The sequence below is a fragment of the Schistocerca americana genome, chromosome 5, assembly GCF_021461395.2.
Source record: "Schistocerca americana isolate TAMUIC-IGC-003095 chromosome 5, iqSchAmer2.1, whole genome shotgun sequence".
NCBI classification, from domain to species: Eukaryota; Metazoa; Arthropoda; class Insecta; order Orthoptera; family Acrididae; genus Schistocerca; species Schistocerca americana.
In genome coordinates, this window is record NC_060123.1 from 247,097,303 (window position 1) to 247,119,673 (window position 22,371).

Genomic DNA, 22,371 nt, shown 5'->3' on the forward strand with positions numbered 1-22,371 from the left:
TGTATGTGTAATACATGAAGAAGAAATGTTGCCAAAATTCTCGGAAAGTTCTTGACCAATTTACTTCGAACTTTTACATGACACTCTAACGGATATTCGGACGGACACGTGTTACATATTTTTTAAACAACGATGTACAGATTTTCTGTTAAAATAGACTCCGTGAAAGAAAATCCTGTGTTGTGTTCTACTAGAAAATGCGCGGTTATGTTTTCATTCTCACAGTCAGACAAATTGTTTCTCTCATATATGTTCTTTCTAATTATACATATTTTTAAAAGAAATGTATACACAAAAATGTATAATTTTGTTTTCCTCCTCGAAATCGGTTTCCACAGAAAGGGGAAAAGTTGTGTACATGGCTTATGAGCTTGTTATTAGAACAGTACTACGGAATACGAATTTGCAATAACAATAAACGAGGCTCAAGCTCAGAGAGAGAAGGGGAGATGGACAGAGAAGGCGAAGATGGAGATGGACAAAGAGAGGTGGGTGGTGGAGGGAGATGGGGCCAGAAGGAGATAGAGAAATGGCAGAGAACGTGATAGGTCCGACAGAGGGGGGGGGGGGGCGGGGGGGGAGAAGGAGAGTAAGATGTATATCCAATTTCCATACATAGTTAGCAGCTGCGAAGCGTTGCTGGGTTTCCCAGTATTGGCATAAATCCAGTTGTGGCTGGAGCACAAGAGCACGTGAACACGATAGCTTTTGACAGAATTTATTGGTTATTTTTCTTTGAATACTGTTAAACGTAACGTAAATGCAGTAATCTGAAATATACGGCACTAAATCTACCGCACTGTGCCACTTTGCAACTCCTCCTAGACTCTATGAAACTTGACATCAGGGTCGCGAGCACACCTTCAGTTGTGCACATTTTAAGGAGTTCTTGCACATGCGCGACTGGCTTAAGGGCCAAATATATACGGATTTAATAAACAATGTGCACAGTCCACGGCGTGCAAAGGTAGTCCTTACCACTCAACTTCAAGTTCATGTCAATGCCACCAAGTGGTAGCACACTGGAACGAACTTTTATCCCTGTTCGCTTGGCAATAAATCCTCGTAGATGACAGCACACTCCTCAGGTACGCCTGTTCACTCACTACATGATCGAACATCAGTATATGTTGCAGATATACTGATAGAAAAATCTATTTTCTGGTTTCTGAATGAGATATAGTGTATTCAGTTTTGGATTTTATCGTACAGTAATCCATACAAGGCGCTGAGAACCATAAGGTGTATCATCGTCGAGTGTAAGACCAGCATTTATTCATGCTTGTGATATCGGATGGTCTTACGGTGCGACAGATTTATCTGTGCTTTAGGCGTACATTGTATGTATGAACATTCCTGAAAAGCTGTCTCACTGGTTTCTCTGACATTCACTTAAATGCGGGGTCAACGACGGTGTTCTTTTTGGCCTTTATGATTCTCAGCACCTCGTTTGTGTTCTAGTCAAATGACTTTGTTAGTAGACAGTGCTTACTTGTATTTAATCATTTCCACAAACGGTAGTTTCTGTTTTGAGTTGATTGTTTACCGTACAGGAATCGGCAGTCGTGTGCAGTGTCAACGTGATCTCTGCTGAATCTGTTTGAAATTCTCACGGAAAAGATTACCAGAAAAATTCAGACACAAAAGAACTAGGGCCTCCCAGACCAGACCCGTCGACTGAGAAAGCCACGAAATGAAATAAGAATGATTACAAGCAAATATTTAACAAAGGAATGTATAATAAGCGTAAGTTGTAATGTGGATGCAACGTAAGAATGTCTGATTTTCAGCCCGGAAGCTGGTTCGTTGACTAATACATGTGTTAAGGATCTTGTACATTTGTCAGAAAAAATAAAAAAGCACGAAAACACCCATTTGCACATAAATGCGAAACGAAGATTAGCGAAACCTTAAACACTATTCGTTCTTGCCCTAAACTCTACTTAATTGTGTACAAACAACAAAATTCCACAAAAATAATTCTTTCTTTTTCAGACAAGTTATGTGTATTACTGTAATTATTAATGTTCTTATTATTATTGGCAGTGACGGCAGTTGTATGAATAAGTTGATATGCATAGCTGTTATACAGCAGATGCTATTAATTTCATATTCTCATATTTAACTGAATCTAAAAATTTGTGAACACCCATAATGCATATTTACGTGCCGCCACTGTATAGTTCCTTTACCGATATGAAAATCACGCGCCATGAAAGAAATCTTGTGAAGGATTCTGAATCAATCTAACTAGGAGAATACTTTATCTGAAATCGTGACGATTCGTATAAAGACATTCGCTCGTTCGTCACTGGAAGAGCTGATCGTCGGTTGAGATACGTTCTGTTATCGTAAATTTTTTAAGCATGCTCCTGAGAAGTATGATAAAGTGCTCGCAGCTTTAGTTACAAACTCTTGGTTCCCGCAGACGACGACGTTTTCTTTCAAGGTCAATGTCCCGTAGACGTTGTAGTCATAACTAGTCAGATCCTGACATTGTACCAGACTGATGCTAAACGTCAGAAATGGCGCTTCATCTTGATAGATGTAAGGTTGTGGCCTTTACGAAACATAAAAATTTATTATTCTCTGGCTACTCGATAAACGAGTCACGGCTGGAATCAGCCAAATTTCGTAAATACTGGGAAGGTGTGGGTATGTGAAGTGGTATGATGCCATTAGATTCAGTTCTCTATACATCAAATGGGAGGCTTAGATTTCTTGGTAGCAAATGTATTTTTTTCTTTTTACAAAAGAGACCTCTTATATAAAATAAATGTATGTCTTGTACTGGAATTCTGCCAGTGCGTGATTTGGAAAAGATTTTAACACTCGCATAGCACCACAGAGCTTACGTGTTAGGGGCAATGCGAATGGTCACAGGCTTGTTTGCTTTCTGCGTAATCGGACTTCAGGAAAAGCTCAACTGGCTAACAACCACAGACGCATGCATAACATCTCCGGAAAATCTACTCGCACAATTTCAAGAACTGATCTCTCGTTCTGACCTCTCCAATATGTCCCATAAATGTTCAGTGAGATTCATGTCAGATGATCTGCGTGGCCGAATCATTCGCTCGAGTTGTCCAGAACGTTCTTCAAACCAATCGCGAACAATGGTGGCCCAGTGACCTGGCACATTATCATCCATAAATATTCCTTCCTTGAATGCCTACAAATGGTCTCCAGGTGCGCGAACATAACCCTTTTCAGTCAATGATCGGTTCAGTTAGACCAGAAGATCCAGTCCACTGTATGTAAACACAGACCACACCATTTTGGACCCACTACCAGCTTGCACAGTACCTTGTTGACAACTTGGATCCATGGTTTCGAGGGATCTGCGTTGCACTCGAACCTGCCATCAGCTCTTACCAACTGTGATGAGGACCAAGGTTTCCCAGTTGTCTAGGGTCCAACCGATATAGTCACGAACCCAGGACAGGCGCTGCAGGCGATATCGTACTGCCCATTACCGCCAGATTTCGTCGCACTGTCTTAACACACACGTTCGGTAGTACGTCTCCTATTTATTTCTGCTGTTATTTCAGGCAGTGTCGTTTGCGTATTAGCACTGACAACTCTACGCAAACGCTGCTGCTCTCGGTCGTTAAGTGAAGACTATCGGCCAATGAGTTTCCATGGTGAGAGGTAATGCCTGAAATCTGGTATTCTCGGCACATTCTTGACGCTGCGGATAACAGAATATTGAGATCCGTAACGGTTTCCGAAATGAAATGTCCTATGCGTCCAGAACCAACAACCATTCCGTGTTGAAAGTCTGTTAATTCCTTTCGTGAGGCCATAATTACATCCGAAATCTTTTCACATGAATCACCCTAGAACAAATGACAGCTCCCGTAGTGCACTGCCTTTTTATGCCTTGTGTACGTGATGCTAATGCCATCTGTAGCTATATGGGCAAGTTGCTCTCCCATGACTTTCGTTACCGCAATGTACAAACCTAGCTAATAGCTTATATTCACATCTCTTATCCTTCTTCCTGTGGCTCACCCATGACAACAATAGGAAAAATTAACGAACATTACCCTTCGCTACACGCATTACAATGTTTGCAGAGAACAGATGCAGATATTCAAATATAGAATCTTTTCAGTACTGATAAGAACGTACCAAGTTTTTCTGTTCACTGAAAATATTGTGAACTGAACATAATTGCCACAGCCGATAGGCATTATTCGTAAATAGCATTGTGCTTAAGTAGAAGCACAAATTCTTTCATTTGTAATAAACTGTGATGGAGTGTTATGAATGCGAATACACAACAATAGCATTTGTCAGTGGCGACGAGAAGTGTTGACTGCGTAAGCATGGGGCATGAGGGAAGTGGAAGGGCACTTTGCTACATGTTTTTCTAAAATATTTTGATAGTTAATTGCTAATCAGCAAGTTATTAATTAAATCATCTGTTGTAGGACAATGTTATGGTGGTAGATGAACGTCGGATAAATTACACAGAAAGTACATAATTATGATACTTCACATTTCGCCCGTCTGCCAGACCCGCCTTAAACATTTTCAATGCTTGATGTTTTCAGTGGATTAAGTCGTAAATTCATGCCACACAATTCGACTGCAGACAGAAACGCAGTAATCAATAACATTGTTCTCAAGTGGATTATCGAACTATTTTAGTTTTACCCATAACGTTGTACACTTTGCGGAATGAGGTATCGACCTGCTTTCGGACGTGTCAGGCTGTTATGCTTCACAGTAAGAATCAATTTTTTCGACTTCTGCATACGCACGCTGAATGCAAAAAATTATGCCCTCTGTTTATCCTCTAGAACAGTGGTGTCCGATACGCGGCCCGCGACTCTCATGCGGCCCAAACACGTTTCAGTGCAGCACAAGAAGTGAGCATCTATCAGGCAATCGGTAATTAAACAAAAAAAATTCCATAAAATTCCGCTAATGTAAAGTAACGATAAACTGAATATTTTGCTTCTGAAACTCCTCTCACACGACGCTCTTCTCTCATTGACCCATCCCAGTTCTTGTTTATTTATTTATTTCTTGCTCAGTGACTTTTGTTAGTGAAAAGTAAAACGCGGTCCAAAAATACTCGTCTTCTTTCAATGTGGCCCAAATAAGCCAAAGGGTAGGACACCCCTGATCTAGAACAAGTAAGCGATGTACGAATAGGGTGGAGGGTTCTATTACGAAACATTCAGACTTTCGCCTCTAGCCAGTACTATACTATATTTTCCTGTTCCGTTTTTAAATGGTTCCATTCACTTCTTTTATGCTGCAGTGTTTTTCAGAGAAAAAAAATTGCTCCGGAACATTAAGGCTTCTTCAAATCTGAAAACGTGTTGCAAGGTACATCATGGTCATGTACCTAGAATAAATATTTTGTTGAAATTGCAATAGCGTTGCAATCGAGAAAATCTGGTCCGTACTGTATTTAGTCGTCTGTTTGTTTCATTATTACTTCATTGCACATCAATAATAAGCAAGTGAAGCAAAATTAAGCAGAAGTGTTATAAAAAAAGTTACGAGTTAAATACATTTTACTACTGAAGCTCTTGGAAAATAACTCACATTTGCACTTGCAAGTAAGTAAAATTGTTAAGACACTGACAAAACTCAGTTAATTTGCAAATACACATGTTCTATGGTAGCAGATGTTGTTCTATTTCATGGCAGTTTTAAAAATATGGGGGAAATTACTTGCCAAAAAATTCTGTGACTGAAGAATTGACAACATATTCCAAATAGCTTTAACATATTATACAGCAGTTAATATGTAGAGCACGAAATATTTAGCTTCTGCTAATGTCTAGTAACAAAAAAAGCTCGAGAAAATGGTGGAAAGTGCTTATGTCGGTCTCTAGCGTGCATTCCTTCATGTCATTCTAAAACCAACCAATAGACTGAAGTACTAACCAAAAACATCAGGAATTCCTAGTTACACTACCATCTAGATATAACCCTCTCCCCTATCAATATGCTGCGCTCCTGTATTGTTCTAGCAGGGTATACTATGAAACAGAAAAATGTGCTGAAAGAAGTTGAAAATTATCGAGAAGACCTTATAACGGAACTTTGAAGAAAAATAGTAGCCCGTAACTCAGTTGAGAGAATGAGTGGTATACTTCGTTGAAAAGGACTGAGACGATGGACGTAGGTCGCTTCTGATAAATAAGGATAGTGACGAATATTGGTGTACATCCCTGATAAATAAAGATAGTAACGAATATTGGTGTTTCATCCCGGTCCCCGAGACTGTGCTAGAATATTTGTTTCACTTCTGTTCAGGAAACCGATCACCTGTTGGGTTCAACGAACGCTCAATCGTTTTAAATTGAGAAACACGACTATATGCCGTATTCCACCTGTGGTAGAGATGGGTTTACTCTTTGGACTGTAGTTTTCCTTGGAGAGCTAAATCAAAAGCAAAGATAGTGGGCACACTGTGTTAAGGTATGGGATCGATAATAAACGCGTACAAAACTTGAACAGAACTGTAACTCGTTGTTGTCCGTCATTAAAGGCAATATTATTTTACTCTGATATTGTGCCGGATGTGTTAAAAGTACCGAAGAGAAGAGACTAAGGATACAACACAGCGTTGAAAAGGTGTTTGAACGAGTTTCGTTTTATAAACGGTGGATTTCCAAGAGTGAACTTATGTGCAAGGCTTCTGTAGGACCAACGGACATTTGGTTTGCGATGTCTGCTGACGAATCTGCATGACACTCTTAGGATACATCGGGAGGTGTTTTTACCGATGATTGAAGTAATCTGCTGTCTGACTACGCATCGTCGAACCAAATGATAACTGAATTGCACTGGATCAGTTTCCGAAGCTTCTATACAAAGACGTAAATAATTTACAGGCGACCGGCAATATCTGTAGCTGCTCCCACACAACGAGATCATCGAGCACCGTTAGTTAATGTCTTAACAATTCTCGCAGGGACTGCTGAATTTTCAACGACATACAGGAAGGAGTGTAATCAAGAGATTCGAGACAGTGAAGGGAATCTGTATTTTCTCTGTATAGATAATAACGAACAATTTTAACTCAATTGAACTTTAATAAGAACCTTCCCATTCAGAAAAATTTAATTTTAAGTGGCTTACATATTAGTTAAATTCATAATTACTTATTTCAGTTGATTCTTTCCTTCAGTTGTAGGAGTAGTCAAGCAAGTAACAATAGTTAATTATTTATTTAATCCCCGGCCACATTTGAGTTAAAATTAAAGATAATACAGGGTGTTTATAAATGAATATCGGGGTTTTAACGCTTTATAATATTTACTTTATTAAACTTATAGTTATAAATGATATGTCAAATGAAAGAGCAGCTCAACCAACCAACCAACCAACCAAGAACCTTATAAACGTTCAATGTGAGCACCATTTGTCACACGGCACCAATCAAGTCTATAGCCGAGTTCTTCCCAAACGTTGATAAGTGTGTCTTTCGTGATTGTAGCAACAGCTGCTTCAATCCGGCTTCTTAATTCAGGGGGTCTGCTGGTAGCGGAGGCACGTACACACGATCCTTGATGAAGCCCCAAAGGAAAAAAAATCGCATGGCGTTAGGTCGGGTGGACGTGGAGGGCATGCAAAGCAAGCCCTGTTGTGGCGGTTTTGCGTATCATCAACATGGACAAATGCAATGAATATGGATGATACGATACTATATGGTCTTCTGCGGTTTGAATTCACTCTAATATTTAGCAGTTGCATTGATTTGATTTTGTAAATGATACTGACAATATTATACACATGTATAATGCAATATTCATACTACAACTTCTCCCGGATAATTATTTTGTTCAAATTACACAAGAATTCCACCTGACGTAGTGTAATAATGTTGACTATAAGTTGTGTTCATATCACTAAAATTAGAGATCGTACATCAGAGCTTTTATAATTTTTGTCTTCGATGGATTTAATTATTCTTAGCAAATTGATCATGAAAAGGAACCACAGAATACACACAACACTGACGTATGCTACCAGAAATATTTTTCTCCGTGATTTAGATCAGCTATGAAATCTTGTTCAACAATAAATACCACCAGCACTGTTCTTAGAAAATGCAGTCTGATTTGATTAATTTTTTTTTTTATAAATAGAGTTCAGTACCACCGGTGCACATTTATTTCTTACACATCAGAATATTGTTTGCAGTTTCAAGTAATTTAAATTTGCCGCTGAGATAAAGATTAAGATGGTGGCCAACAAAAGATAGAGGATTCCTTTTTAAATTAAGATTTTCCTTTGCTCAATAAATAATTAATCATTTAAATTGATGCCACCAAAGAAAATTATTAATACTGTTTTGCAAATTAGTTTAACACAAACCCTTGATATTTCGACCAGAAGTACAGTTGAAGTTGCTATATAATCGCAACCAACAATGGCTGCGCTTCTTGCAGCTATGATAAAACAAGTAATACAAAATTATAATTAAAAGAGGAAGTGATTTTTCAATAATTAATCATAAAAAGTTTTAACGCAGTTCGCTCTATTTGTTTTTTACCAGCAAATGAACATAAAAGTACAATAATTTTACGTTAAATGTTTTTCGTTCAACAGACCTCAAATCGATTCGCGTCTTGCGTCGGCGACGTACATCAGAAGATGACAAAAGGGTACAAAACAAAAGAAAAGAATGACATAGATTAACAAAGAATGTGAGACAAATATTGTCTCTGTTTTAAATAATTACTTTTTTAAGAAATAATCACATAATTGAATGAATATTGTTGAGTTACGTAATTTTCCACACGTTCATATTCCACTCGTAATAAAAAATACATATATCGTGGATGTTATACTGTCATTGGGGCCCTTGCGGCTTATCCAGTGCTTGGGTACAGTGGAGCTCAACCAATCGCGTACTTCACTATGCCAGTGAACACTTATAAGGTTCTTGGTAAAACTGTTTGAGTTGCTCTTTCATTTATAACTGTAAGTTTAATGTAATAAATATTATAAAGGGTTAAATCCCCGATATTCATTTATAAACACCCTGTATTATACTAGCGAATGTTGTAGGTATCGTAACTAAGGATGGTTGGAGAAGTGGTGATGGACACTGTGAAGCATGGATGACGACAGAAACGGCTGACAGCGGTCTCGAGGGACTTTGGCAGCCCGGCGCAGTGCAGCGAATTATCGCGGTCTCATCACGCAATATTGCCACGGACGAGAGAAAATTAACACGCGGGTCATTAATGAAGGAACTGGCGTCGTTTTTACTGACGCCTGCGGCCGTGCTGATGGTTCATCAGTCTGACACGCGAGGCCGCAGAGGCCAGTTCGTGAGGCCGCGAGGATGCTGTGTGCATACCACACGACATACTGCAGCTCCTCGTCAAGGCGGAAGTGCTGACGTGTCTACCCCCCCCCCCCCCCCCCACCGTTGCTTCAACGTCCTGTCGAAATCGGAGGTTGTATCAGTTCAGTGACGCGTAGGAGTATGAAAGAATGAAAGACTTCAGACAGGAAACTTCAAAGTTACAAGTAAATTTATTAACAGTAGATATTGTCTGAGCAACAGACCGAGACATAAAAACAAAGAGTGTTAAGATTTTTCTAAGCAGTCTAGATAGAGAAGCTGTAATGCATTGTGCAGTTGTGTTCCGTGTCGATGTGCCAGAGTTTGTTTCTTGTGACACTAAGAACTCTGAAAAATGCGAAAAGAAAATAATACGACTAGTTTGATATTTCATCCTCTGTAACGTTCATGGTTTTCTCAGATTAATACTTTATTTGTTCTGTCAACTTTTTCTTTTTTCAAGATGGCTCCAATTCGGATGTAATAACATCTGTGTGAATTGTTACTCTGTTTCACATCTGCTTTGATATTGCCCTGTGACTTAATGTTGCTATCTGCTATCTTGGGCGTCTAGGAACACATTTCTTCTAATGGTCCTTACTGAATCTGGCACGGGATTACCAAAACGCGAGCCGCTCAATTCCTGTTACCGTCGATAAATCGCTAGAGTGACGTCATAATGGATTACTTGTGCTGATTCTACGTACTAACAATTTCCGTTGCCTTCGTTACCCCCCTCCCCCCGTTGCTTGCATTATTACAGTACAGTGATGATATCAGCCGCGTATCCACAGACAGTATCTAGTTCTAGGACTACTGATGACACTCGATATACAGCAAATACGGACGTATCCGAAACGGTGTTAGGCTAAGCTTAGTCGGAGGGCCAAATGAGAACAGACGCGTGGATGCCACCATGACACCCCAAACAGTGATGATTTTCGCTTTCAGTGACTAGTTAGAGCGTCCAGTAATGAGACCATATACATGGAATCACTAAAAGCAGTGGTAATATTTACTAAAAGTGGCGAACTGAAGTGACTACTGTGTGACCTAACCACAGCTGCTTGTATTACTGTAATACTTATATAGACTGTGCAGGTAGTGATTATATCAGCAACATATCCTCAGGCAGCATATAGTTGTAGCACCACTAATGACACTATATATACGACAAACTGTGTTGACTTAAGCACATGACACTTAGTCGGAAGATGAGCGATGGGAACGGACACATGGATGCCACCATAACACATCAAACAGTGATAGTTTTTGCATTCAGTGCCTAGTTGGATCCAGCAATGAGAACCCACAGATGTAATCACTAAAAGCAGTCCAAAATCAGTTAATATTTACCAAAAGTGTCCAACTGGGAGGAGCACTTTGTGACCTGATATGGATGAACCACCAGCATACTCCAAAAAGTGTTCGTTTTTACAGACAGTGTCCAATTGGAGGTTGCAGTAATGAGACCAGACACCCAAACAGAGTCAACGTCCACCCGAACAGACTCGGCCTTTGCGAAGTAGCTGTGTTAGGACGACACGTATATCAATGAACAGAACAACTCATCTGGAGTACGCTTCAACGTGTAGAGTCTGGTTGGGAGCACAGTGATGAAGCCAACCTTACTGAATCCAGTAGCACACCGCAAGCAGTGTTGGCTGCCGCCCAGAGAGGCGGGCGTCCGTCTGGCGCCATCGTCGCTGTGGCGGAGCCTGCGACCGCTGGTCGTGGTGTCCACAGCGCTGGGGGTGGGGCCCCACCGCCCCCGCTGTTGCTGCCTCCTTGGCGCCGCCTCCCGCGCCTACAGCCTCGCCATCGCACTGGCTGTCCTGTGCCTGTGCTCCATGGACGCCGCCTTCGTCGCCGAAGCAGAAGTCGAGCAGAAGCGCATAGCCGCCTCTGCCTCCGGGTTCATCACCATCATCACCATAACAGTCACTGCTGCCCTGTCGATTCTCTCCTCACTGGCCGGAAACGGCGACAGGTTCCTCTCTCTCGTGTCCGAGATCGAGCGCGTCGACGTTTTGTTCTACAAACGCGCCTCGCGAGCAAACAGTAGAACCTATATGTGTCTGTTGCTGCTAGCAGTAACGTTATTAACGTACTACAGTATGTTTATCGCTTTTCGAGTGATTTCTTCAAACAGTTTCGCTTTTGTAATGGTGTACGTCGCTAACTGTTTGACAGTTTTCATCGTTTTACAGTTCACAGCTCTCGTGGCAGTACTAGGACACAGATTTTCCTTACTCAACGACACCATCCTCCGAATGTCGGACAACATTTCTGTCATGCAGTGGAATGAACTCAGCCAGCTGACAAACAATCGTCGACTGATTTTGGCAAGTAGACGTACTCACCCTACGAAGAGGTTTCCGGAAGAATCTATAACTTTAATGACCATTCCGATCCTGGTAGATGTTCGGCTGGCTTACATGCGACTGTCCAAAGTGGCGGCGGCCGTCAACAGAATGTACGGGATCCCGATCGTAGCCAGTGCGCTCCAGACGCTGACCGTCTCGTACCACGTCATATTTTGCATTCTCGGGGCTGCCTTACACCGGGAGAAAGCGGACCTGTTTGAAACGCTGACGGACACCAGCTACGTGGTTGTCACGCTGGCCAGCTTCGTCTGCATGGCGGCCGCCTGCCACTCGGCCGCTGCGCAGGCTAGCAGGACGGCGACCATCTCAGACGAACGCTGCCTGACGAATTCCGCAGGTAAGCAGACGCTGCCAGGGCTACATTGTTACATTACACCACTTGTATTCCCTGGATCCCACGGACAGTAGACCCTGGGATGAGAAAGTAAGTTAAAGATGTACATTTAATTTGATTTAGGTGGAATATGTTGTTGTTGTGGTCTTCAGTCCTGAGACTGGTTTGATGCAGCTCTCCATGCTACCCTATCCTGTGCAAGTTCTTCATCTCCCAGTACCTACTGCAACCTACATCCTTCCGAATCTGCTTAGTGTATTCATCTCTTGGTCTCCCTCTACGATTTTTACCTTCCACGCCGCCATCCAATGCTAAATTTGTGATCCCTTGATGCCTCAAAACATGTCCTACCAACCGGTCCCTACTTCTTCTCAAGTTGTGCCACAAACTCCTCCCCAATTCTATTCAATACTTCCTCATTAGTTATGTGATCTACCCATCTAATCTTCAGCATTCTTCTGTAGCACCACATTTCGAAAGCTTCTATTCTCTTCTTGTCCAAACTATTTATCGTCCATATTTCACTTCCATACAAGGCTACACTCCATACAAATACTTTCAGAAACGACTTCCTGACACCTAAATCTATACTCGATGTTAACAAATTTCTCTTCTTCAGAAACGCTTTCCTTGCCATTGCCAGTCTACTTTTTATATCCTCTCTACTTTGACCATCATCAATTATTTTGCTCCCCAAATGGCAAAACTCCTTTACTACTTTAAGTGTCGCATTTCCTAATCCAATTCCCTCAGCATCACCCGACAATTCGACTACAGTCCATTATCTTCGTTTTACTTTTGTTGATGTTCATCTTATATCCTCCTTTCAAGACACTGTCCATTCCGTTCAACTGTTCTTTCAAGTCCTTTGCTGTCTCTGACAGAATTACAGTGTCATCGGCGAAACTCAAAGTTTTTATTTCTTCTCCATGGATTTTAATACCTACTCACAATTTTTCTTTTGTTTCCTTTACTGCTTGCTCAATATACAGATTGAATAACATCGGGGAGAGGCTACAACCCTGTCTCACTGCCTTCCCAACTACTCCTTCCCTTTCATGCCCCACGACTCTTATACCTGCCATCTGGTTTCTGTTCAAATTCTAATAGCCTTTCGCTCCCTGTATTTTACCCCTGCCATCTTTAGGATTTGAAAGAGAGTATTCTAGTCAACATTGTCAAGCTTTCTCTAAGTCTACAAATGCTAGAAACGTAGGTTTGCCTTTCTTTAATCTTTCTTCTAAGATAAGTCGTAAGGTCAGTATTGTCTCACGTGTTCCAAAATTTCTACGGAATCCAAATTGATCTTCCCCGAGGTCGGGTTCTACTAGTTTTTCCATTCGTATGTAAAAAATTCGTGTTAGTATTTTGCAGCTGTGACTTATTAAACTGATATTTCGGTAATTTTCACATCTGTCAACACTTGCTTTCTTTGGGATTGGAATTATTATATTCTTCTTGAAGTCTGAGGGTATTTCGCCTGTCTCATACATCTTGCTCACCAGATGGTAGAGTTTTGTCAGAACTGGCTCTCCCAAGGCCGTCAGTGGTTTTAATGGAATGTTGTCTACTCCCGGGGCCTTGCTTTGACTCAGGTGTTTCAGTACTATCATTCGGAAAGTAAAGATCGTTTTTTTTCCTCCTGTTCGCTTCCCCCCACCACCACAGTTAACGAATCACTGACCTTAGTACTCATTCCGCTTCAGTTTTGCGGCAGCTAGGATCCAATACGATTGCTTACTTCTCAGCTGTGCGACTCAAAAATGTGTGACAAAATTGACGATCCCACCAAGTGTGGGATGCGCAGTGTTATCCGCTTTTGAAACACACAAGACGTCCGTCAGCAACGAAAGTGGAATATGTTACACGATCCAAAATCGATTGTGCTGTAAGTCAAAATGGTAAATACGTCCAGGCGATAGAAACGTGTATTGCAAGATTAACTATCGACAACAGAACACGGCCCTTCGAATTTGTGGTTTCAACAGAATGTTGTCGTGATCTCATTCTCGGATGAACGTTCTTGAAAGCATGACAAGTGGTCATAGACTCTGTAAGGTCAGAGCTACAGACTGACGAACACACATTACGAGGCCGGCCGGAGTGGCCGAGCGGTTCTAGGCGCTTCAGTCTGGAACCCCGCGACCGCTACGGTCGCAGGTTCGAATCCTGCTTCGGGCATGGATGTGTGTGATGTCCTTAAGTTAGTTAGGTTTAAGTAGTTCTAAGTTCTAGGGGACTGATGACCTCAGAAGTTAAGTCCCATAGTGCTGAGAGCTATTTGAACCATTTGAACACACATTACGAGGTTTGCTCCAGGTGCTTGTTTGCCATTGTGTTAGTTAATACGGTGGTCATTTGGAAAGTAACGAACGTTTTTTTCTGCAAAATTTTTTATTTGATCTAATTAAATGGAACTGTCTTTTACATAAAATTTGCTAGCCTTGCTACTTTTGTACATGATCATTGTTCAAATGTAGTCACTTGACATACCGTTTTACCAGCTTTTCTATGGCTTCTGCATACTCAACTGCCGCCATGTTGCTGAACCAGTGACCAACGGCTTCTTTAAGTTCATCATCACTTCTGTAAGGTTGTAGACTCAAAACATCTTTCAGTTTGGGAATTAAGTTCGACCAATCAACATTTATACGAGGGTTGGAACTTAAATGGTGGCAACTATACAAAAGAGTTACATGTTTGCACCTGTTACTCTCCTTCAAAGTAGTCACCAGCGTTGTGTAGAACCCGTTGCCAGCGATGTGGAAGGCGTAGTATACCGTTAGCAGAACCTGTTCTCTTGATGGTACGAATCGAGCGGTCTACTGCCTGTCGAATCTCTGAAACAGTTCTGAAGTGAATGCCACGAAGCCTGAACTGAAACGCCAATCCAACGAATGACGTCATTATAGGTCGCCGCGAAAGTCGAAAGTGCGTCAGACCCCCAGTATGGTGAAAGCTATGGTGATTCTCACGTACGACTGTGATGGTGTTATCCTAACGCATTACGTTCCTCCACGGCAGACCGTCAAAGAACAGTATTACTGTTCGTTTTTGGAGCATCACACGCGACCAGCTTTGCGAAAGAAGCGGCGACACTTTCTGCTCAACCCACCCATCATTTTGCACGACAATGCGCGGGCGCATACAGCGCAAGCTGTGGCTGCTCTGTTCGCTCGTTGGAACAGGGAAGTACTGTACCATCCACCATACTCCCCGGATGTAAGTCGTTGTGACTTTGATTTGATTCTGAAGATGAAGGAACCACTTCGTGGCATTCGCTTCAGAACTGTTCCAGAGATTCGACAGGCAGCAGACCGCTCCGTTCGCACCATCAAGAGAACAGACTCTGCTAGCGGTATACTACACCTTCCACATCGCTGACAATGGGTTCTACACAACGCTGGTGGCTACTCTGAAGGACAGTAACAGGTGCAAACATGTAACTCTTTTGTATCGGTTGTGAATAAATAGCTGCCACTATTTAAGTTCCAACCCTCGTGGACAGATTACTGCGCTTTTTGCTAATGTGATGAACGGAGCGCAGTTCGGAAGTGGTGTATCATGTTTAATGGCGTATGGGAGAATGTTCACGACGAAGATTGCTCGGGCTGGCCCTCAGAAGTGACTGGGGCACTCAGAGCAAGGACTGAAACAAATATCCAAGAAGACAGCCGTTTTACAATCAGTAGACTGCACTCATTTCTTCCAAACATTTTCAGAACTGTGTTGTACAAGATGTTGTACAAGACTGTTAGGGCAGATCTAGGCTATAGACAAGTGTCTGCCAGGTGCGTTCCGCGAATTTTGTCAGACGAACACAAAACCAAACTAATGGCAGCAGCAGTGACATTTCCCAGCCGCTATAAAAAGGATGGTGATGAATTTTTGAATCAAATTGTCACTGTAGATGAGACTGAGATAACACATTTCATACCAGAAACAAAGCGCCAATCAATGAAACGGCATCACTTGCAATCCCCAACGAAACCGAAAAAAGCAAATCAAGCTTTGAGTTCCAGAAAGATTATTGTGTTTTAGGTTCGTAAGAGCGTCCTGGTCACCCATTACACACCTATAGGTGAGACCATAAATGCAGCGGCCTACTACCAGACACTTCAACGACTTCGCCGGGCCATTAAAACCAAGTGGAACGGAATGCTAACCTATGGAGTAATTCTCCTTCACAATAATACACGTCCGCACGCAGCAGGAATGACAAGATTTGCTTCAAAGGTTTCAGTGGAAAATGTTTCATCATCCACGATACAGTCCGGACTTAGTCCCAAGTGATTATCACGTATTTCCCAAACTGATACATGTTTTGAGTCTACGACCCTACAGAACTGATGATCAACTTAAAAAAGCCGTTGGTCACTGGTTCAGCAACATGGCGGCAGTTGAGTATGCAGAAGCCATAGAAAAGCTGGTAAAACGGTATGGTAAGTGACTACATTTGAATGGTGATTACGTAGAAAAGTAGCACGGCTAGCAAATTGTATGCAAAAGTTTCATTTAATTAGATCAAATAAAAATTTCTGCAGAAAAAAGAGTTCGTTACTTTCCGAATGACCACCGTATAAACTAACACAAAGGCAAACAACCACATGGAGCAATCCTCGTAATGCGTGTTCGTCAGTCTGTAGCTCTGATCTTACAGAGTCTATGACCACTTGTGATGTTTGGAAGATCGTTCATCCGAGAATGAGATCACGACAACATTCTGTTGAAACCACAAATTCGAAGGGCCGTGTTCTGTTGCCGATAGTTATTCTTCCATTACACGTTTCTATCGCCTGGACGTATTTGCCATTTGTGACTTACAGCGCCGGCCGTTGTGGCCGAGCGGTTCTAGGCGCATAAGTCTGGAACCGCGCGACCGCTACGGTCGCAGGTTCGAATCCTGCCTCGGGCATGGATGTGTGTGCCGTCCGTAAGCTAGTTAGGTTTAAGTAGTTCTAAGTTCTAGGGAACTGATGACCTTAGAAGTTAAGTCACATAGTGCTCAGAACCAATTGAACCAATTGACTTACAGCACAATCGAGTTTGGGTCGTGTAACATATTCCACTTTCGCTGCTGGCGATTAACATCAACTATGAAGAAAATGAACGCTTTTATCTTGCCAATGTTTTTACATTGTATAGAGTGCTTTACATATTCGCTTCGTTTTCTTGTGTCGAGCGTATTACTCTCGTGTTAACTTCTTCCCTCTCAGTTTATATATTTCATAAAACTAGATAATCTTGTTAACTGACTCGTACGGTGTTTTATATAAAAAAATTAAAAAATGAGGTTCAAATGGCTCTGAGCTCTATGGGACTTAACATCTGAGGTCATCAGTCCCCTAGAACTTAGAACTACTTAAACCTAACTAACCTAAGGATATCACACACATCCATGCTCGAGGCAGGATTCGAACCTGCGACCGTAGCGGTCGCGCGGTTCCAGACTTAAGCGCCTAGAACCGCTCGGCCACAGCAGCCGGCGGTGTTTTATCATTCCTTTCTTGGAACGGCATGTCGCAGGGTACAAGGCGCCCTTTGGCAGTTCAGTTCCTCTGGTTACTTCTCGTCTACCCGGCATTCTGATGGTGACGCCAAAAGAGATCGCTAGTTATTTGCTACAGTATGTTGTTTCATCCATTTTGTTTCTTTCCCTCTTAATTTCATTATTTTTATATGATTCTGTTAGCTCCGTAAGCTTGTTCTTACGTGTATGTTATTATATTTTTATCTAATTTCGCAACAAGAGCATATCAGAATTGTCACTTAACTTTTTCCTTCTTTAACTATCTAACTTTGGTCGTGTTTTTAATTTATTGCATTTTATTACTGTAATAACTTATACACTTGGTAAGCCCACTATAGACTTTACCTATTGTATTCTTCTTTTTACGCCATATCCTACAATTTTATAATTGACGAATATGTGTACCGTATACCTACAGAAGCAACATATAACGAAGTTACGACACAAACATTTTGTGGCCACTGCACAGCAGTTTGTTATGAACAGTAGCGCGGTCTACAAGATGACTCCACCGAAAATGTGGCCTAGTATATACCAAATTTTAAATATGTGCGGTGACGCTAAGCCGATTTTGTGTTTATGTTTTGCCGGTGCCACTACCACTTCATTACATTAGAACATATTTTAAAGCAGCTATGCCTCGTAATATTTAAAGCGCATGTTTTCTACTTCTATTTCAGTAATATTTTTCATTATGTCCTATTTTATTAAGATGTAGACAATCCACTAGTGGTATTTACGTTTTTTCCATGTTTTACTGCAGATGTGAAGATTTTATTGCTGACCGAATCCGAAAATCTAAGGAACAAACAATTTTGTGATCATGGACGAAAAAGAAAGACATTTATTACAGAAAAAAAAACCTCTGAGTCGACAGGTTGGCCGCTAATGACGAGGTCGATGAGATTTCCTGACATCTTGGCAACTGTCCGGATTTTCGCGGATGATGCTGTAGTATACAGAGAAGTTGCAGCATTAGAAAATTGCAGCGAATTGCAGGAAGATCTGCAGCGGATAGGCACTTGGTGCAGGGAGTGGCAACTGACCCTTAACATAGACAAACGTAATGTATTGCGAATACATAGAAAGAAGGATCCTTTATTGTATTATTATATGATAGCGGAACAAACACGGGTAGCAGTTACTTCTGTTAAATATCTGGGAGTATGCTTGCGGAACGATTTGAAGTGGAATGATCATATAAAATTAATTGTTGGTAAGGCGGGTACCAGGTTGAGATTCGTTGGGAGAGTCCTTAGAAAATGTAGTCCATCAACAAGGGAGGTGGCTTACAAAACACTCGTTCGACCTATACTTGAGTATTGCTCATCAGCGTGGGGTCCGTACCAGGTCGGGTTGACGGAGGAGATAGAGAAGATCCAAAGAAGAGCAGCGCGTTTCGTCACAGGGTTATTTGGTAACCGTGATAGCGTTACGGAGATGTTTAACAAACTCAAGTGGCAGACTCTGCAAGAGAGGCGCTCTGCATCACGGTGTAGCTTGGTGTCCGGGTTTCGAGAGGGTGCGTTTCTGGATGAGGTATAGAATATATTGCTTCCCCATACTTATACCTCCCGAGGAGATCACGAATGTAAAATTAGAGAGATTCGAGCGCGCACGGAGGCTTTCCGGCAGTCGTTCTTCCCGCGAACCATACGCGACTGGAACAGGAAAGGGAGGTAATGACAGTGGCACGTAAAGTGCCCTCCGGCACACAGCATTGGGTGGCATGCGGAGTATAAATGTAGATGTAGATGTAGATGTAGGACTTTTATCTCTGGCGGATTTACCTCCAAACATGGTTGTGTCATTTATTTTTCTCTGTACGGCTGCGAGACGAGTTGTTGTCTCCTTTGTACGGTGACGGGGAATGGTTACGGTATGTTTGATAGTGACCTCGTCTAGGGTACAGCAATGGTCTTCCTCCCACAGATCAACTATAATCGTTTCCAGTTGACTGGTGTAAAGAGAACTGTTGTGACGGTGAACGTTTTGCTGTGTAATAATCGTCTGAAACTCCTCTTCTCTGTAGTAGCGTGCGATATGTCAGAGGTGTCCCCAGTGGAAACACTCTGCGTGTCCACCTCCTTCCTCCAAATGCAGGGTGCTAGACTTGTCAGAGAAATTGCTTCTTCCTCTTTCTCTAAAGTATGGACTCGACCTTCATGGCTGCTATCTCTTGATTACTCAGTCCGGCAGTTCTGGCTGCCATAAAATGCTGTACCTGTTCGCTAAGAACCTGGAGTGTCAGAGAGGTGAGGTCGTGGTGATCTTTCATAGGGACCACATTCGGGGCTACTGTACACTGACGGAAAAAAATCGCAACACCAACAAGGAGTTGTGTGACATAAACGAAAATTGGTAGGCGTGTTTCCTCATCTGAAAGATGACGAAGTTTCGCACCAGTCGCTAGTAGCGCAACTGTGAGGAAGCGAATCAGATTTGCTTTCAATACACGCTGTAAGGGCGTGAGCGTTAGTTGCCTTTGACTGGATGTGGTGAGTTGATGCTAGTCAAGAATGCTTCTAAGGCGACAGATATTATCATCAACACCTTACTGAGTTTGAACGAGGTCTGTAATAGGACTACGAGAAGCTGGGTGTTCCTTCTGCGATACTGCAGAAACACTTGGCAGGAGTGCAGCCACTGTACATTATTGTTGGCAGCAGTGGTCACGGGAAGGTACGGTTGACCGAGAGAGGTGGCGCAGTGGTTAGCACACTGAACTCGCTTTCGGGAGGACGACGGTTCAAATCCGCGTCCGGCCAACTCGATTTGCGCTTTCCGTGATTTTCCTTAATCACTTTAGGCAAATGGCGGGATGATTCCTTTGAAAGGGCAAGCCCGACTCCCTTCCCCATCCTTTCCTAACCCGATGGGACCGATGACCTCGCTGTTCGGTTCTCTCCCCCAAATCAACCAACCGAGGTACGGTCGCAGGAAGATCGGTCCCCAGACGGCCATGTGGCACTACTGAGAGACAAGACCATCGTGTTCAGCGTAAAGATGTGACGCATCGTACCCCATCTGAAGCAGAAATTCGAGCTTCAGTTGCCACCACAGTGACACAAAGAAATGTTACAAATCGGTTACTTCAAGGACAGCTTTAAGCCAGACGCCCTGTAGAGTCCATTCCACTGACCCCAAACCACCGCCATTTGCGACATCTGTGGAGTCAAGCGAGAGTTGACTAGAGGGTAGGGTGGACGTCTGTCGTATTTTATGATGAAAACTGGTTCTGTGTCGGTACCAGTGATGGTCAGAAGGAGGAGGCCAAGTGAGGACCTGCAACCAACCCGTCTGTGTGCTAGACACACTGGACCTGTAGTTACGGTCTGGGGCGGGATTTCGTATGACAGCAGGAGCACTCTCGTAGTTATCGCTCGCACGCTGACTGCATATTTGTACGCCAGTCTGGTAATTCGACCTGTCGTCCTTCTATTCATGAATAGCATGCCAGGGGGTGTGCTCCAACAGGATAACGCTGTCGCTAATACCGCTGTTGTAACACAACATATTCTATAGAGTGTCGACATGTTGCTTTAGACTGCTAGATCTGCATATTTTTTCCAATGGTGCACATATGGGACATCATCGGATGACAACTCCAAGTCATCAACAAACAGTATTAACCATCCCTATAGTGACCGACCAAGTGCAACAGGCATGCAACTCCAACCCACAAACTGACATATAACGCCTTTACGACACAGAGAATGCACGTTTGCGTGCTTATATTCTACTTTGCAATAGCTTACCTCGCGCTTGCATTAACCTGTGATCTTGCGATGTTAATACTTAAATACGTTACCTAGACAAATGTGTTCCCGAAATTTCATTCCTCTACATTAATTATTTTATGGTGTTGCGATTTATTTCCGTCAGTGTATTTCTTTCACCCAACTATTTTTCTGTTGGATATCCTCTACATCTACATCTACATACATACTCCGCAATCCACCATACGGTGCGTGGCGGAGGGTACCTCGTACCACAACTAGCATCTTCTCTCCCTGTTCCACTCCCAAACAGACCGAGGGAAAAATGACTTCCTATATGCCTCTGTACGAGCCCTTATCTCTCTTATCTTATCTTTGTGGTCTTTCCGCGAAATGTAAGTTGGCGGCAGTAAAATTGTACTGCGGTCAACCTCAAATGCTGGTTCTCCAAATTTCCTAAGTAGCGATTCACTTTCCTCTAGAGACTCCTAACCGAGTTCCTGAAGCATTTCCGTAACACTCGCGTGATGATCAAACCTACCAGTAACAAGTCTAGCAGCCCGCCTCTGAATTGCTTCTACGTCCTCCCTCAATCCGACCTGATAGGGATCCCAAACGCTCGAGCAGTACTCAAGAATAGGTCGCATTAGTGTTTTACAAGCGGTCTCCTTTACTGATGAACCACATCTTCCCAAAATTCTACCAATGAACCGAAGACGACTGTCCGCCTTCCCCACAAGTGCCATTACATGCTTGTTCCACTTCATATCGCTCTGCAATGTTATGTCCAAATATTTAATCGTCGTGACTGTGTCAAGCGCTACACTACTAATGGAGTATTCAAACATTACGGTTTTTTTTACCTATTCATCTGCATTAATTTACATTTATCTGTATTTAGAGTTAACTGCCATTCTTTACACCAATCACAAATCCTGTCCAAGTCATCTTGTATCCTCCTACAGTCACTCAACGACGACACCTTTCCGTACACCACAGCATCATCAGCAAACAGCCGCACATTGCTATCCACACTATCCAAAAGATCATTTATGTAGATAGAAAACAACAGC

At 42.4% G+C, this 22,371-nt stretch overlaps 1 protein-coding gene across 1 annotated transcript in view; it reads left to right on the forward strand.

Annotated features, from left to right (window-relative positions):
• Positions 1 to 10,944: 10,944 nt before the first annotated feature.
• Positions 10,945 to 22,371, forward strand: part of LOC124616293 — a 37,137-nt gene continuing 25,710 nt past the window's right edge. The window contains exons 1-2 of the mRNA XM_047144596.1: positions 10,945 to 11,355; positions 11,539 to 12,052. Coding sequence (XP_047000552.1) covers positions 10,945 to 11,355; positions 11,539 to 12,052 — 925 coding nt within the window. The remainder of the gene's footprint in view (positions 11,356 to 11,538; positions 12,053 to 22,371) is intronic.